Here is a 17,860-nt window from a genome sequence, read left to right on the forward strand (position 1 = left end):
ATGGATCCGCCCGCGCAGACAGAAGTCTGCAAAGCGCAGACCTTGGAGGAGCTGGTCGCGATCCTGCACCAGCTGTTTGCCGGCGAGAAAGTCAACGTGGCAGAAGTGCAGAGCGTGATGGACTCTTACGAGAGCCACCCCGAGGAGTGGGCCCACTTTGCCCAGTTTGACCAGTTCAGGTAAAACCGGCTCTCCTGGGCTGCTCTGGGGTCTGCCTTCCCAGCCTGCGCGCTCTGCGTCGAGGCAGATGGGGCTTTGTTAAAAGAGCCCCTTCGCTAGAGACGGCCTGCGCTCCTTGCGCAGCTCTTCCCCGTAAAGCTCAGCCCGATACTTTGCAGGGCTCTTCGGGCCCCGGGCGCGGCGCGGCGCCAGCTGCGCTTCGGCATTGGGGTGCCTTTCAGTGTGATCTGCCATTTTCGTAAGGGTGCAGCGACAATGGGTGCTTTGTCTCCGCTAGCTGACGGATGCGCTGTCCGGAAAGCGGCTCCCTCGCTAGATCCTGGATCACAATTGGGCTGAGTGGTTAAAAAGAAGGGCTGGGGTGATGGGAGGCCAGAAGGCCCGTCTGTAGCGGACTGGAAACTTTGGGAGGGACCGAGCCCCTTGGAAACAGGCGGGGAGCTCAATGCCCAAGAGCTGACGTTTTTGGCAGGAACCCCTGGCTGACCAGTGGGAGGAACCTTCCACGCAGGCACGGTCCTTTTGCTGCCTATGGGGTGTCTTGCCGGCCGGCCGGGTTCTGTGTCCAGCCTTCTGCCCAGGAAGCTCGATATGGGACAGCTGCATAGCTCTGTTTCCCATCTCCTTGCCCTGTTTGTGTATCTCCTTCTCCGAGTTAGTTGAAGCTGTTCTGGAAAAGGGCTTGGCTCTTGAAGGATGCACTTGGAATGGAAAGGCAGTGCTGAACATTAAGGCATTTTAGACAAATCCGAAAGCAGCTTAAAACAGTGGTTAGGAAAGGCATGGCCTGTCCATGTGGGTCTGGGAGGGGCTCTGATTCTGGACTTCTTTTACATGGCTCACAATGGTTGCCTGGTGGCAGCAGTCTCCCCCCAGTGTAGAGTTGGTGGGATATGTTCCTCCTTTCCCACATTCACACATCCAGGCTGCTGCCACAGAAAAGGGACCTTGGTGGTTGCTAAGCACAGTTCCAAAGCTCCCATGATTACAACCTTGTCCTTTCTGTTGACCAGGGCCATGGTGGTAGCTCAGTGGTAGAGCATCCGCTTGGCATGCAGAAGGTTCCAGGTTCAATCCCTGGCGTCTCCAGTTGAAGAGACTAGGCAAGTAGGTGATGTGAAAGACCTCTGCTTGAGACCCTGGAGAGCTACCGCAGGTCTGAGCAGACAATACTGACTTTGATGGACCAAGGGTCTGATTCAGTATAAGGCAGCTTCATGTGTTCATGTGTATTATTGCTTTGAATTCCTCCTCCCAATTATTCCTGCTATTATTTTGCTGTCCATGATCTTGAGTGAGGCCTGATTGGAATATTCAATTAGTCATGTGGCTTTGCTGCCTGAAAACAGCTGCTGCTGCACAGGTGAGGATGAAGGCCCCTGCAAGAATCCTCTTTCCACTTGGAGTTCCTAAATTGTATGGGAAATACCTGTGCCAGTACTGCATTTTGGGAGGAGGAGGCAGAGGAGGTGGTGGTGATATTGGTGACACAGTCACCCTTTTAAGGAAGGAATTGGCTCCAGTCTCCCAGATGGCAGTAACCACACAGGCGTCAACAGACAGTATACCAGTGTTGTGTCGTGGTTAGGGCATCAGACTAGGATCTGGGAGACCCTGATTCGAACCCCCACCTTGCCATGAAACCTTGCTGGGTGACCTTGGGCAAGTTACACATTCTCAGGCTAACCTACCTCACAAGATTGCTGTGAGGATAAAATGGAAGAGAGGGGAATGATGTAAGCTGCTGTTGGTCCCCATTGGGGAGGTGAGGTATAAATGAAGTAACCAAAATATGTCCCAATGCTTGGAGATGACTGGATTCTTTGCCTTTCAAGGCAAATGTAACCCAAGGATTAAGGGCTATGTCCATAGATTGGATTAGCCCTTCCATACATTTATTGGTACCCCAATACATTTTATCTTTACTTTAATGATACTGCTCATACAGCCAATTCTGCTCTGAACAGTGCCACATTAAGACTAAGACTAAAAGAAATATATATATATATATATATATATATATATATATATATATATATATATATATATATATATATATATATATATATATATATAAACTCTATTGTTTATATATATATAAATGGATATGGATAAACTCTCTCTCTCTCTAAATAGATAGATAGATAGATAGATAGATAGATAGATAGATAGATAGATAGATAGATAGATGGATAAACAATAAAGAATTAATAATATTTAATCAACTGGGGGGAAACCTGTGTGGAAGCAGGGCTGCTTCAAATGTGGGTTTTTAAACAAAACCTAGATGCACAGACCACAGTGAGAAGAGAAGGGTGCCTGCGCAAAAGAGCATTCAGCCATCTCAGTCTGCTCACCTGTGCCCTTCTCCTATGGTTAGAACATAAGAAAGGCCCTGCTGGATTGGACCCAGGTCCATCAGGTCCAGCAGTCTGTTCACCCAGAGGCCAACCAGGTGCCTCTAGGAAGCCCCCAAACAAGACCACTACAGCAGCATTGTCCACAGCACCTAAGAGAATAGGCATGCTCCTCTGATCCAGGAGAGAATAGGGATGCGTGTAGGTTCCTGGAGAAACCCATGTAGGTGGGTGGGAAGGAAGGAGGCTTGTAATCACAGGTGCGCTCTAAAGCTCGAGAGGGTTGCAATGCGATCGGGGCCGGGGCCACCATTAGGCGAACTAGGCGGCCGCCTAGGGCGCAGACCTCAAAGAGGTGGAGAACTGACCTGAGGGGCAACTTTTTTATTAATTTTTTTTTAGCAGTTTCAAGTTTTGCGTGCTTATTTTTTTTTTTTTTACAAGACATTTGTTTTGGAAAACCGGTTTGCAACCGGGGGGGGGGTGCGCGCGCAAGATGTTCGCCTCGCCTAGGGTGCAAAAAAGAAAAGAAAAAGCCTGGCACCGGCCCTGGATGCGATTGCCGATCAACCTTTCGTCAAGGCCGCCAGTCATTACAGAGCCCTGCAACAGGCCCCTTTGGAAACTTCCCTTATGCTTTCCGCACACGCTTGAACGCTATCTAAGAGGCCCGTGTGAACGGAGGCGTCCGTGGAGCCGTGCGGAGAGCCGGGCCGGCAGCAGCAGCAGCAGCAGCAGCAAGGAGCACGTGCCGCGCGGCCTTTCCCTTTCTCTGCCCCGCCTTTCCCCGGGGCCGCGGAGAGGAGGCGAGGCGCCGCCGGCCAATCGCCGCCGCCCTTCAGCTACACCCCCGAGCTGGTGGGCCAATGGCTGCTGGGGCGAGGCGAGCGGCCAATCGAAGCGGCTCCGGCGAGTTCCCGGAGCGAGGGCGGAGCCTTCGGCTGCTCGCCGGGCAAAGGAGGATCTTGGCGGTCGCCGCTGCAAAGTGCAGTTTGGGCTGTAAAACGCGTCGGATCCAAGAAGGGCCAAAGCGCGGTGTTCTCGCCCCTCCCCAAGAAAGAGCCGATTAGATAAAAAGCAAGAAGTGAAGTCTCAGATCCTGCTTTTTATTGTGTTCCCTTACCCCGCTGGATCATCCCGGCAATGTGTGAGATAAACACTCTGGCAGCAAATCGATTGGCCATTTGTGCACGGGAGGCTTTGCCTTGGATTTGCCGCGCTCTAGGTGCACATTTTCCCCGTTCCAGTTCTCAAGACTCAGCAATAAGCCCCCATGCAGAGTTTTGAGAATTCGGATGGGGAAAATGTGCATCTAGAAAACGTGCATCTAGAAAATGTGCATGCATAAATGGCCAATGTCTTGTTCTGGCTTCTTCGGGCCTCCTGGATGGCTCCTTTGGAAGGCTTTCCCTCCATCTGCAAACTGGCATTCATATTAGAATTGTGTGTACCCACCCAAGCGGGTGGTATGTTAAAGAGACAAACCGATGCCTAATGAAAATATTTTAGTGTGATCTGCCCTCCTCAATTTAAAAAAAAAACATGGCCTGGCTTAATTTTATTTAGCTATTTCTCTTCAGATTTCTCTCCTCTCCCCTCGTGTAATTTTTTTGTAAAAAGAACTTCTTAAACTTGGATTATTAAGCAACCCTTGGAGCGGGTGCAGTTAAACTAGTTGGTTCTTACCTTGGTTGGCAGAACGCCCTGTACCTTGGCGTCTCTCCAGGAAGTTTGCACACGTTAATATATATATATATATATATATATATATATATATATATATATATATATATATATATATATATATATATATATATATATATATATATATATATATATATATATGCCATTTAAATGGGGAAATATGATAGGAAAGCAAATGATCTAAGAGTATATTTACCCACATCCTTGTCACTGAAGTTCTGTGTCTCAATGCAGCAACTATATGCAGCAGTTGCTATGATTCTATTCAGCTTCCCATTTATATTTTTCTAAACAGTGTTGCTGAATTTTGTTCTAAAAGCAGCTTTTCCAAGTATAGTTTTGGTTTCTGAATTTCTAACTTTAATAAAGATTGTAGTGGTGGGGGGTGGGGTACCACCACAAATTCCAGTCTGTCCTTTCAGACTTTTGCTCAGATCTAGAAGTGTAAAATTGAAAACACAGGCTTCAAGCATAACCACAACTAAAGGGATACATGCAATTGTGAGTCTGATTGGGACTGCAATCCTAAAAACAATTACCTCAGACTAAACACTGCTGAATGAATTGGGATTTATGTCTGAGTAGACCTGCTTTAGATTGCTCCTTAAAAGGTGATATGCAATTATAACAATTGTTAGTATCCCCCCTCACCTAGATTTGTTATCTGGTTTTAACAGCTAACTTTAACTGCTATTGGTCTTTATGATGTATTTTCAGTGCTGCTGCTTTTATTGCTTTGCTGCTGGTTTGTTGACTTCTGAATTTCTAATTTGAATAAAGATTTTAGCAGGGTACTTCCACAAATTCCAGTCTGTCCTTTGAGACTTTTGGTCAGATCTAGATTTTTTTTGACCTGTTTAAATAGAAATGACTAAGAACCAGAACTAAAAGCCAGGGTCATGTAGTGGTTAAGAGTGTTCGACAAGTATGTGGGTTGAAATACAGACTTGTGCCAGGGTTTAAATATGCATAATGAAAATTTAGCAGGTTCAAAGCAGTAATAGGATTTCAGTATGGAGCGTTATTCTATTATTTATTTGTGTTTCAACTGCAGTAATTTTGTATAGGCTTGCACAGTATGCATTAGGATCTCACTTCCCTTTCTATAACTCTGTAAGGCAGGTTGTATTAATAACCAAGATGCAAGTGCACAGTGGGTGCCAAAGGTCAAAAGAATCTGTCTAATAAGTATAATTGTCGTACAATTCTATAAAGAAATAATAATTGATAAGAGTGGGGAACTGTGCAGATGGAAGTTTGAGAAGTGATTGTTCCTATGGTCCTTTTTTAATGCTTGAAGATGCAGGTCAAGGATGTATGCTTTTGAGATTTGTTCTGCCTCCTTTTGATGTTAAAAAGAAAACTGTGGTTTTTATTGTTTCAGGTATACAAGAAATCTTGTGGATAAAGGAAATGGAAAGTTCAATTTGATGATCTTATCCTGGGGAGAAGGACATGGCAGGTTTGTAACAAAATATATACATTTTTAACAAGCTAGATAATATGGGGAAATATGATGCATCCGTGCCAGTTTTAAACTGCACAGATGTGAATAGCCCAAATATCTGCTTCACATATTTTGCATCCTTTGTTTTATAACCTTGTTTAGATATAGATGGCTCTGAAGATCAAACCTTACATCTGGAATGTCTTGTCAGTTTATACAAATTAAATAAAACAGGATGTATTTTAGTCCAGTATTAATCAATAAATAAATATATTATAAACACAGTGAGGCAATTATTAAGTGACCACCTTTTATATTCTTGATTGCTTGCTAATGGTCGGCAATGATTAGCCAATGCTTCACCAATGAATGCTAGTGGCTAGAAAATGGCTGGTGGATCGGACAAGTGTACACTCTAGAGAGGGCTGAAGATCCGGGTGTGTTGTGGAGGCAGAGACAGAAACAGTTTGGTGAAGAAGAAATAATACCTTTTTTGCTAGACTGTACTCCAGGGTATATTATAAAATGCAGGGAGACTGGAACGCAGTTTTAAAACTACTTTTCTGTTTTGCCTGTCAACTGATTCAGAAACCCAATGCAAGCACATTTAAAAGTGCCTTTCTGCTTTTCACATGTGCACACCAACAAAAGGAGGGGCTGAGAAGTGATTTAAATGGCATACATTAATTCAGCCTCTTTGGAAGGAACCACTTAAGGGACTCCAAATGGATGCTGTTTGCTTTGTGGCTATTGCTGCTGCTTTATGGATAGCACTGGGTGTCTGGCTGGTCCACTCTGCTCCATATATAGATTTGCAAATAAAGGTAGCACAAAAATGCCTACAAAAGTGTAGCTAAAGCAATCCGTTTAGCCCTTGGGTTTGTACCCAAAGCACTACTACAAGACAAACCCAAGGAAGGCGACAACAGGTTTAAAAAAATCTCTGATTGTCACCTACAGCTCACAACTTAAACTACACCAACACATTATCAATGACATCCTGGATAAGGAGATCTCTCTTTGACAGGCTTGGGATGGCAGGCTGTTACTCACGTAGACAACCCCAAGTCAATACAGCTTCTTACAAACAACAGTGGATCACCCAATAGAGATACCAACCCAGGAACCAAGCCCTACAACAGACTTAGATGCCAACTTTGTCCCCACATACACTCAGATCATTCTATTATTGGACCTAATAACATCAGGTACATCATCTCAGGCTTATCCTCTTGCACATTGTCCAATTTAATATATGCCATCATGTGCCATCTGTCTACATTGGACAAACATGTCAACTTACTTGAGAAAATCAGTGGATACACATCTGCCATAAGACATTGCCACACTCAGAAAACATGTTGTGTCATCCTGGCTTAAACCAAAACTTGCGTTTCCTAAGGCATTATAATTTCTCAAAACCCAAAGGACTCACTTTTTAAAAAAAATTAGTACTGTTCTTAACCTGTTGTATAAAACCATAATCCTTGACTTTCAGAACACTTCTTCCTCAGTTAGTTTGTTGTTTACTTTTGTTTATCTTTGCTGAGGAGAGAGAAGCTAGAACCTGTGACCTCTCATAATCTATTATGTGCGAACCATTAAAGTCTCTGACACAGAACTACAGCTGATTTTTGACGCCACAACTCTTTGCACAACTCTTCCCTTCCCCTCCCCTACAATAATTTTCTGCATAAAAACGAGGAAAATTATGACCACATCTTCTTATGCCTGTTACTCAATCTCCCACAGAGGGGAGGCCTTCAACAAAGTTTCTCTTACAGAATGTGACAAGCTGTGTGTGTTCATGCCGGTGGTAGTGGTCGGGGAATAATCACTGAAAGGAAGCATGTGTGGGGCGGCACTTTTGGAGCTTTATTTCCTAGGCCTTCAGCCTACCAAATCAAAATGCCCTGTGTATTTCTTTGGGTGGTGGAAAGCACCTTCAAACTGCAGTTGACCAATGGTGACCCACTAGAGTTTTCCAGGCAAGAGGTGAACAGAGGTAGTTTGCCATTGCTTGCCTCTGCATAGTGACCTGGGATTTTCTTGGCGGTCTCCCGTCCAACTACTAACCATGGCCGATTATGCTTAGCTTCTGAGATCCAACAAGATTGGGCTAGCCTGGGCCATCCAGCTCAGGGCATATTTCATTTAAGCGTCAAAGTTATAGAGCTAGATAGCTTTTGGGGAGAACTCTGTATGAAGACCTACTGGAGGGACAGATCTTGATATATGCTGGATGCAAAATCTACGGTATGTGGCATCTATTATAGAAAGAAGTTGTTGGCAGCCATGTGAGTCCCAAAGTAAACCCCCCCAAAAAAAACCAAGCCCTACAATCCACATAATACTCTTTTATTAGGACCAACCAAATGACGCATAACTGTACAGAAGCTTTTGAGTTCTCTAGAACCTTTCACTGGGCTACACAGTAACATTTAAAAAAAAAACGTTTAAAGAAGGAGAGGGAAATTCTTCGGGATGTGGATGGTGATTTGTGGCCGTGCTGCTGGCTTCAAGTTATGCCCAGCTCTTTTGGGCATCAGGCGATTAATCTCTATAAGCATCAACAAATTCCAACAATTCTTTCTAATTTCTCATAGGTTTGGAAAATAACTAGATACTAATGCCTATGGTGTTTAAGTGGTTTTATTGCCTCTTGCCCAAAAGAGGTGGGTAACACCTTGAAGCCAGAAGCATGAGAAGGGACTCACCATCATGCCTTGAGGAATTTTCCTTTCTCTATTTCACCTTTTTTTTTTAATTGTCACATCTGGTCTGTTGAAGAGTTGTAGTGAACTTGAAAACTAACATACTGTTATATGTAATTTGATTGGTCCTGATAAAAAAATATTAGGTGGATTGTTTTCTGGGTTTTTTTGTGGGGGGGAAGGGGGTCCTATTACAGTATCATTTAATTTCTGCCCTCTGTAAAATAGACAAGTATTAGAAATTCTGAAGTGTGAGGGAACACAATTCCTATTTATCAGAAAACACTGCACTGGTGACTTCCCTCTTTGTGCTTTCTTACAGTGCTATAGTACCCCACCCCCAGTTGCTCTGAATGCTTTGTGTATGATGTTGAATGAAGGAACACTGTGCCATCTCTGCCTCCAAAGCAGTCTGTGTGTAGAGAAAAAGAGAGCGTTCCTCATCTCTCCCATTTTTTATGAAATCTGAGAGCACCAGTAACCATTCCACATATCCCTGGCAGCTCTGCAGAGAATATGTCAATTCTTTTGTTTTCAGTGGGTTTCAGTTGCTTCTTGGCTGCTGCAAGGGTTGGATAGAATCACTGATGTTGTCCTTCAAGGAAAAATATATTAATAACTGGCTATAGATGAATTCCAGCTACAAACAGTCCCTGCTGTCTTCTAGAGTGTTTTGCTTTTATCCCACCGTCATCCAAAGAGCTCAGGAGATTGTGCAGAGTTTCCCTTCTTGTTTTTTTTTTTTTTAATCCTCACAACTCTGTGAGATAAGTTAGGCTGAAAAGGCATTTAAACTTGGATCTCCCCAGTCCTACACTGACACACTAACCACGAAACAGTGGCTGACAGATGAGCTGAGCTGCAACATTAGTAGGGTTGCCAGGTTCCTCTTCGCTACCAGCGGGAGGTTTTTGGGGTGGAGCCTGAGGAGGGCGGGGTTTGGGGAGGGGAGGGACTTCAATGCTATAGAGCCCTATTGCCAAAGTGGCCATTTTCTCTAAGTGAACTGATCCCTATCAGCTGGAGATCAGTTGTAATAGCAGGAGATCTCCAGCTAGTACCTGGAAGGTAGTAATCAAGATTACAGTTGTAGGCTTATTTTTTAAAAATTATAAACAACTTATAGGGTATAAAATAAATCAATAAATCAGTATATTTCTTCAATTGAATATTTAGTATGAAATATATGTTATAATCACATTATTAATTTCATAATGTTAACATAAATGCATCATGGTTATGTTCTTCACCATGTACATAATACACCATCAGTTAATAAAGCTATATACAACTGCAAAGAGGCACAAAATAATGATCTAATGTTCTTCTTAAGTTCTTTCTTCCTTTTGAATAAAATTAGGCTGTTGTCCGTTTTGGTAGTGGTACAGGATACCGGTCAATGCCTGTTTCGGTCCTTCTTCAGCCACCCCAATTAATCACGGAAGCCTTCAGCATCTGGGTATTTACCTCAGAGCTATAGCTATTAAATGCCAATATTACAGTTAGCTTAACATCCATTGTAAACAAACTGCATAAAGTCACATATTTTAAACACATTTTTAACAAATCTCATACTCACTTAATCTTGTTATACAACAGCTTGGCACAGTAACTTGTGAGGTTTTTGACGCGACAGAGATTCTTTCTTGTTCACAGTCATTCTATCTCCAGTTAACTCTATACTTAAATACATCATTTTGATCCCAGGTGCAAAAAGGGCGTTACAGAAAGGGTGTGAGGTTGTTAGTCATATTTAACCCATTGGGTATCACACAATTAAAGAGATGCACAAAGCGTGCTTCTTGTTGACAGAGTATTTTCTCAATATCAGTTCTTTGGTATTTCTTAGGAGTAAATTGCCAAACCGCAAATAATTTTAAGTTGTCTTCTGTATGTTTACATTGCGTCCAGTGCTCTACAACGGGCGCGTCCATCACTTGATTGCGTATTCTTGATCGATGTCTCCTATCCTTAACTTTAGGGGGCGTGTCGTTCTACCTACGTAAATTAATTTGCATGGGCAAATTAAAATGTAAATTACATTATTTGAATTGCAATTAGTGAAATGACGCAGTTCAAATTTGAAGCCAGTGTCTTCTCTGGTAATTAATAATGTGATTACAACATACATCTCATACTAAATATTCATGTGAAGAAATATACTGATTTATTGATTTATTTTATACCCTATAAGTTGTTTATAATTTTTTTAAAAATAAGCCTACAACTGTAATCTTGATTACTACCATTATCTACGCAGTTGAAATTACTTGTTTGAATAGTACCTGGAGGTTGGCAACCCTAAACATTAGGTTGTTGCTTCACAACTTTCCCTGAGCATTTCAGTTCTAACTGGGACTGTCATACACCTTGCATAACTGTTGAATGCATTAGACTGGTAGTCTTCAAGCAGCAACTGGATGAACACTTGCCAGGGATGCTTTAGGCTGATCCTGCATTGAGCAGGGGATTGAATTAGATGGCCTGTATGGCCCCTTCCAACTCTATGATTCTATGAATCTCAAACTATGCAGGCCTAGAAAATTACTATATATTTTGATAATGTAAGCTATTGTCTGCTGTTTTGCTTTTCTGAACAGCCTTCATGTGGATTCGGGTTTGTGTGACTAATGCTGGCAGTTGCTTAAAAATAAAAGAGCACAGCTTGTTTTCATTTGTCACACAAGCAGGAGGGTGGAGAGTGACAACGTGGCGTTTTTTTCCTAGTTCAAAATACAGGCTAATCTTAGCATAAAGAAGGAGTGTTGTTGTATCTATGTGGATTGAAGAATATGTACAAGAACACATCAATGTCTAATCTTAACCATTATTATTATTTACAATTATTATTTACAATTTATGTGCATCTGAAAATTTTGCCCTGTGGAATGACTACATTACTTTTTCATTAGAGGCTTGCATAGCAAGAAAAATAGCATCAGTTATGGCCCTAAGTATATATTATTAATTTCTACCCCACTTTTCTCCCCAATGGGAACCCAAAAAAGCTTGCATCATTCTGTTCTCCATTTTATCTTCACACAATCCTGTGGCATAGATGAGGCAGAGCGTGACTGGTCCAGGGTCACCCAGCAAGCTGTATCAACAGAAGAATAGTGTTCAGATCATGTGAAGTGATGGTATCACTTTACTCTGCTTTGGTTAGACCTCACCTGGAGTATTGTGTTCAGTTTTGGGCACCCAAATTTAAGAAGGATATAGACAAGCTGGATGTGTCCAGAGGAGGGCAACGAAGATGCTGAGGGGTCTGGAGACCAAGTGGAAGAAAAAAAGGAGGGGAATAAAACCCAAACTAAAAACAAAAGCTGGGTACCCAAGGTTGGGTGAAAAGACAATATATATAAGTCTATGCATAAATACTGAAAGTATAATTTATTATAAGCACTATGTAAAAGTTAAAATTATTTAAAAGCATTAAAATAGCACAATGGCATTTCCTGAGGTTGATAACTGTAACCACAATGCGTTTTGGCCTATGGGGCCTTCATCAGTGGTTAATTAAAACCCTTGGTTAAGCCTGCACACATTTACAGAAATACATTAATGAATACAAATACAAACAGTTCAAACCCAACCAGGCATGTGTACATGTTGTAAATTCTATTCCCAATTACTCAAACATCTGGTATAATAGGTTCTTGTAATACTGGTTAGTATAAGTCTCTCATATACTATGTGTGCAGGTATCAACCTAGTACAAGAAGAACCTATTATACCAGATGTTTGAGTAATTGGGAATAGAATTTACAAATTTACAAAATTTACAAAATTTACAAAAGTAGCCATTTGAAAAGTAAAATAAGGGAGTGCATCTATAGGGTAGCCAGATCCCTCGTCGCCACTGGCAGGAGGTTGAGGAGGGCGGGTTTGGGGAGGGACTTAAATGCCATAGCGTCCAATTGCCAAAGCGGTTTTCTCCAGGGAAACAGATCTCTGTCGGCTGGAGATCAGTTGTAATAGCAGGAGATCTCCAGCTAGTACCTGGAGGTTGGCAACCCTAAGTGCATCTGCCAGTAAAAATTTAATGCACTCATCAGAACCTGAAAAATTAATAATGACATAACACAAGTTTATTTCTTATATTTCCATAAAGGGGGCAATATAAAACATAATGCTTAATATTGTTGTTGTTGGTTTTTGCTGGTCAGTGACCATATTAAAAATTATTATTATTATTATTATTATGCTTAATATAATCAACTTGATCATAGCTGCAGGGGCAAAGCCGTTGCTCCTCAGGAATATTTGCATGCAAAGCAGCTGCACTACCTCTGAGCCATGCTCCTCCTGGCAAGCAATTCCTGCAGTACATTTCCATTAATGGAAGGAGGAGGAGGTGTTGCCATTTCTTCTCTCCTCCTTGAGCTATTTCTGGGACTTCCCTGTCGCCCCAAGAGTAGCATTTTGGGGAGCATTTCAGGCTGCAGCAGAAAGATCAAGTCCCATTCCATTGACAGACATACCTAAGCTTTGCGGAGATTTTCCATAGGATCTTAGCCTTTGTCTTAAAAACTCATGTTCCAAAAGAGAAAACGTTTCTTAAGGAGTTTTTTCAGTGTTTCTCTAAATTTCTATCTTCTCTCATTTTTCTGCATTTTCACATCTCATTCTGCTAACAATTTACATTTTTATTTGTATCTGTAGCAGCATCCATGATCACATGGATTCACACTGCTTTATGAAGATCCTTCAAGGTAATCTGAAGGAGACGCTGTTTGAATGGCCTGGCAAAAAGGGATGTGGAGAGATGGTGAAGAAATCAGAGAGAGTTTTGAGGGAAAATCAATGTGCCTATATATCTGGTAAGCCTTTTATTTTGGTACCTCATAGATACAAAATTACCTTCAACTAGAAGCTTTTGAGGTCGATATTTTTATTGCAGTGGGCCAAAAAAAGTTAAGTTTTTGAGATCTGCTGGCCTGGTTAGATGACGAGGACATGTGAAATCATCTCTCCATGTTAAGGTTTATCCCTACCTAATTTCCATTTCCCTAATGGCTGTAGGAACCCTTTCTCCCTCCTCTTTATGGTGAGGTTAATTATTTGTAAGAGTCTATTTCAGGGGTTTCCAACCTTTGTGAGCATGCGGGCACATTTGGAGTTCTGACATGGCATAGAGGGTGCAGCAACAAAATGGCTGCCACAGGAGGCAGAGCCAAGCACAACATTATTGCCACAGCTTCACTTCAGTAACACAGTGTAGATCCTTGTGCTGTGGTGGCACCTGTTGCCAAAGCAACATTTTTAAAAATCTGCCAGTCAGAAGACTTAGCGGTCAAAAGCCCTACCTGGCCCCACCCACTTCCTAAAAACACTTCGGCACCACATTGGGGACCCCTGGTCTATTTTAGAAAGGTTTATTTATTGTATGTGTTTTGCTGCATTCTATTGTCATGATGTTAGTCGTCTCCACCCAACTTACTTACGTAATTAAAACAAATTAATTGATCTAATATTTAAATGCAGATATATGGACCCTATGTGTGCTGTAGGTGATCTACAGTGCAACCCTGTGTAGCTTTACTCCATCTAAGGTTTCAATGGGCTTAGTCTAGAGTAACTCTGCATTGGATTGCACTGAAAAACTGGTGATTGCTTAGACATATGAACAGGATGGGCTAATTATATTGTGGCAGATTTGGGGTCTTCAGAATCACTCCTAAATCAAGTACTGTGGTTGTTACACTTGGTACCTCCAAAGCTTCCTTTAGATAAGCTTTGCGGATTGAAATCAGCCACCCTTGCTCTTGCACAGGTGAAAAGCTTGTAGGATCTCTCCCACCCATGGTCATTTCTACTTTCTGCATTATGGAGAACACCACACAGGAAAAGATTGTCCTTAGTTTATCCTGGCTGGTTATTTTTAGTCATGGTGGGGCCAAGAGAAATGTTCGCTTTTGACTTCCCAGTGGAAAGAGCAGCGAGCTTGAAACCTGGCACACGTTTCATACCTGGAGCTACAACCTTTGCCATATTTTCTTGCTCACACACTTCAGATGGAAAGAAATTATGTTTTGCCTTCAGCTGAATGCTTCCTTGACAGAATGCAAGTAGCTAACACTAGGCTTTAATACCTGCTTGTCATTTTAATTGATATTTAGTGGATGCCACATCTTTGATACTGGTAATTGTGGCTAGCCTGTTTTACTTGGTACCCTGTGTTGCAAGGAATAATACTTTGGCTGCTGCAACAGATGAAATATTTAGCTTATTTTTGCAAATGTGCTACCTAATCTATGCCTGTGTACCCTGTCCTGTTTAGACTGCATTGGCTTGCATCGTGTGGAGAACCCAAGCCATACAGAAACTGCTGTTAGTCTTCATTTGTACAGTCCACCCTTTGAAACCTGCCATGCCTTTGATCAAAGAACTGGACACAAGCAAAAAGTTAAAATGACATTCTATAGCCAGTTTGGAGAGAGGACTCCATATGTAAGTACCCCCAAAACGTATCCTGTCTTTAACCTTTAGCTTATCTTTGCAGCCCTTCCAAGGAGGGAGGAATGGCTCTCAGCTCTCCAGGATCAGAGGAGCATGCCTATTATATTATGTGCTTTGGAATACAGGCAGGATGGTGGTGCTGCAGTTGTCTTGTTTGTAGGCTCCCTAGAGGCACCTGGTTGGCCACTGTGTGAACAGACTGCTAGACCTGATGGACCTTGGTCTGATCCAGCATGGCCTTTCTTATGTTCTCAGCTCACACCCAGGATGAACGACTAGATAGAGATCGCATGCACACTCCAGGTTTTGCCGAAGAGGACAAGGCAAGGAAGCCAGTTCCTTGGAACTCAGTAGACCAGTTAGCTGGACAAACTAGGGAGGAAGAGTTGCACAGCATAGGACTATAGGATACTGTGGGATAGGTGTTTTTTCTATTAGCTTACAGTATATGATGGGGAAAGATTAAGGGCACTATCCTCTTCCTTAACTTGCTTTCTATAGACAGGGATGTTTAACCTGGGAGAATGGTTGTAGTAGTTAGGGTGTTAGACTAGGATCTGGGCGACCCAGTTTTGAATCACTGCTCTGCCATGGGACAGTTGTGTGAATGCTCTCTCTCTAACCTGTCATGCAGGATAGTTGCAAGGTTAAAATGGAGGAGAGAGCATTGTAAGCTTCTTTGGGTCTCCACTGGGGAGAAAAGGGGGTTATAAACAAAGTAAAAGTAAATATGTAGCGCTAAATACATAGTTGATTTAATGTATTCAACAGTAGCACAAAATTAGAACACAAGATATATTCTGCATTTCCCCCCAAAAAAGCTTTATAAGGAAGCCATCATGATAGTAGCAGGGATTTCTGTAGCAGCCATTTCACACCTGGCTATGAGTTGTTTTCCTCTTTTCTGGCCATCCATTTTTCTGCAATGAATTTTAGTAATTACACTGCAAAGGCAAGATGGCTTCAGCCAGACAAGTGCTGTTGAAAATGATCCCTGCAAAACTCTTCAGTTTACGATAAGAGAATTAGGGTCCCCCCCCCCCACTGGAAACTAGCATATTCTCCTGTGTGTTTTCATGGATTCTCAAACTACATAGAAAAGGAAGCAGGAAAAATAAGTCATTATAGTGAGTAAATGGGAATGAAACACCCAACAGGACGTAGTTTATGTCCTCATTACACAAACCTTGTGACTGTCTTATTTGCTGTAACTGTGTAACTGTTCCTGAATCTGGCTTCCTGTTTATGAAAACTTGAATAATGAATGATCAAATGTAACTTTTGTCTGCAATTAAATATTAACCAGTTAATGATCTTAACTACCTTCTAATTACCAGTGGTTTGTTTGGTAATTAGTCACCAGTAATTAGAGGGTATTTAAGAACAGGTCACCAGATTCAAGAACAGTCACACAGTTACAAGTTGCTATGGAGTTCAATCACCCTGACCCTGTTTGCCTGACAGGGGCCTTACTGTTTGGACTCAAACCATCATCTTCCATCAAAACAGTGGCTGAAAAAAGTTAAATATCTGTAAGAGATCTCTACATATCCCTATATCTTTGCTGCTAAAAACCTTGAGGCAGTTGGTGCAGTGGGAACATTAATTTTAATTCACCCTAAAAAACCCTTTCATTTCACATATCCTTCCTCAGGAGATTCTGTAAAATATTATTGTAAAATAGACTTCCCACAGCAACAGTTTTTGCAATCACAAAATAGATGCTGCAAGAGACAAAGTCAACCATAACGTTTTGGAGTGAAATTATACATAACTTTCAGACACAAGGTCAGTTTAGGTTGATGCTTTTAAAAATTAACATATTGTTTTAAAATATTTTCTTGCATACACACCAAATACAGTAAGTACACATCTCCCATCCCCAGCAGGCCCTTCCTGCTGCTGCTCAGTTGGGTGTTCTGGCCTCACCGGAAGTGACATCAGAACATCACTGGCAACACTGTAGCATTCAGTCAAAATTCTGTGGTGAAACCAATGGGTTCTGGCTGAATGCGACAGCGTTACCAGCAACATGATATCATAACTTCTGGTATCAGTGCATTGCCAGCAACATCATTACATTGCCGGCAAGACTGCCCCCATGGTGAGTCTCATACCAGTTGCGAGCATTGGGGCAACCCTACCTCCCAACTCTATTTTACATGTGCAGAATTTACCACAAGGAAGCATCCATATAAGTTTCGAAAGAAACTATAAAGTTATGTGGGTAAGTCAATTAATCTGAAATTTCAAACTGCTGCCCTGAGGCCCACAACCATGGCTAAACCCTTCCATCCTTCTCTGAGGGCAGAACCTGGGCAGGGAAGGGATAATTTGCTGAGCCTTCTACTCACCTCTTTCTCCATTGGCACTAAACTTTGTCTGGGTATTAAAAGATCTTTGACCAGCCACTAGAAAATAGTAAAGGAAGAGGCTCGGTGGATCTTGCCTGTATGTCTCATTCCTCTAATCGGAATTCTGTGATATTCCAGTTTCAATATTGAAGAATCTTGATTAAAAAAACTGTCTTTTTGTTTTATAGGCAGCTTCAGTTTCACAAGAGAACAACTGAGGAGCACAATGCCTGCTGACTTGTGGGGAAGATTTTTTTTCCCAAAGCCCGATAAGACCGATTGTATGGTTGATGCCAGTAGCAAGCTGAGCGGAATATTCTGTATCCACAGTTGCAGTAGGACAGCTTCCATGATTTCTCATTTTTGCATACTAAAGGAAGTATTTCTAAGGATTACTGGAGAGTTCAGATGCCTTTTGTAGTCAACTATAAAATCAGAGTTCCTTTTTGGATTTTCACTGATTAATTCCACTGAGACTGTAAACCCAGAAGTTCAGAGCTTGGGCTTTTAATATGGCCTGAGTCTTTTAGCATCCTCACATGTATGAATGTATGGCAGTTTAACTTGCCTTGGAACTTTTTAACCTTCAGTCACCCTTAATCTGTATTCGTCCATAGTGTGACCTGTTTAACAGCCTTGTTT

At 42.0% G+C, this 17,860-nt stretch overlaps 1 protein-coding gene across 1 annotated transcript; it reads left to right on the plus strand.

The window, feature by feature from the left end:
• CDO1 (cysteine dioxygenase type 1) lies at positions 1-17,462 on the plus strand. The gene is made up of 5 exons (XM_056848618.1): positions 1-179; positions 5,626-5,703; positions 13,068-13,225; positions 14,686-14,855; positions 17,407-17,462. The coding sequence occupies exons 1-5, from the start codon at positions 1-3 to the stop codon at positions 17,434-17,436; spliced, it is 615 nt and encodes a 204-aa protein (XP_056704596.1). The 3' UTR covers positions 17,437-17,462.
• Positions 17,463-17,860: the final 398 nt, after the last annotated feature.

Source organism: Euleptes europaea, chromosome 4 (genome assembly GCF_029931775.1).
Source record: "Euleptes europaea isolate rEulEur1 chromosome 4, rEulEur1.hap1, whole genome shotgun sequence".
NCBI lineage: Eukaryota > Metazoa > Chordata > Lepidosauria > Squamata > Sphaerodactylidae > Euleptes > Euleptes europaea.

Excerpts from the sequence above, each read along its gene's own strand:
- CDO1 (XM_056848618.1), top strand. The coding sequence starts at position 1 with ATGGATCCGCCCGCGCAGACAGAAGTCTGCAAAGCGCAGACCTTGGAG. Across the intron at positions 13,226-14,685 it reads TCAATGTGCCTATATATCTG|ACTGCATTGGCTTGCATCGT; the intron begins GTAAGCCTTTTA and ends TGTCCTGTTTAG. Across the intron at positions 14,856-17,406 it reads TTGGAGAGAGGACTCCATAT|GCAGCTTCAGTTTCACAAGA; the intron begins GTAAGTACCCCC and ends TTTGTTTTATAG.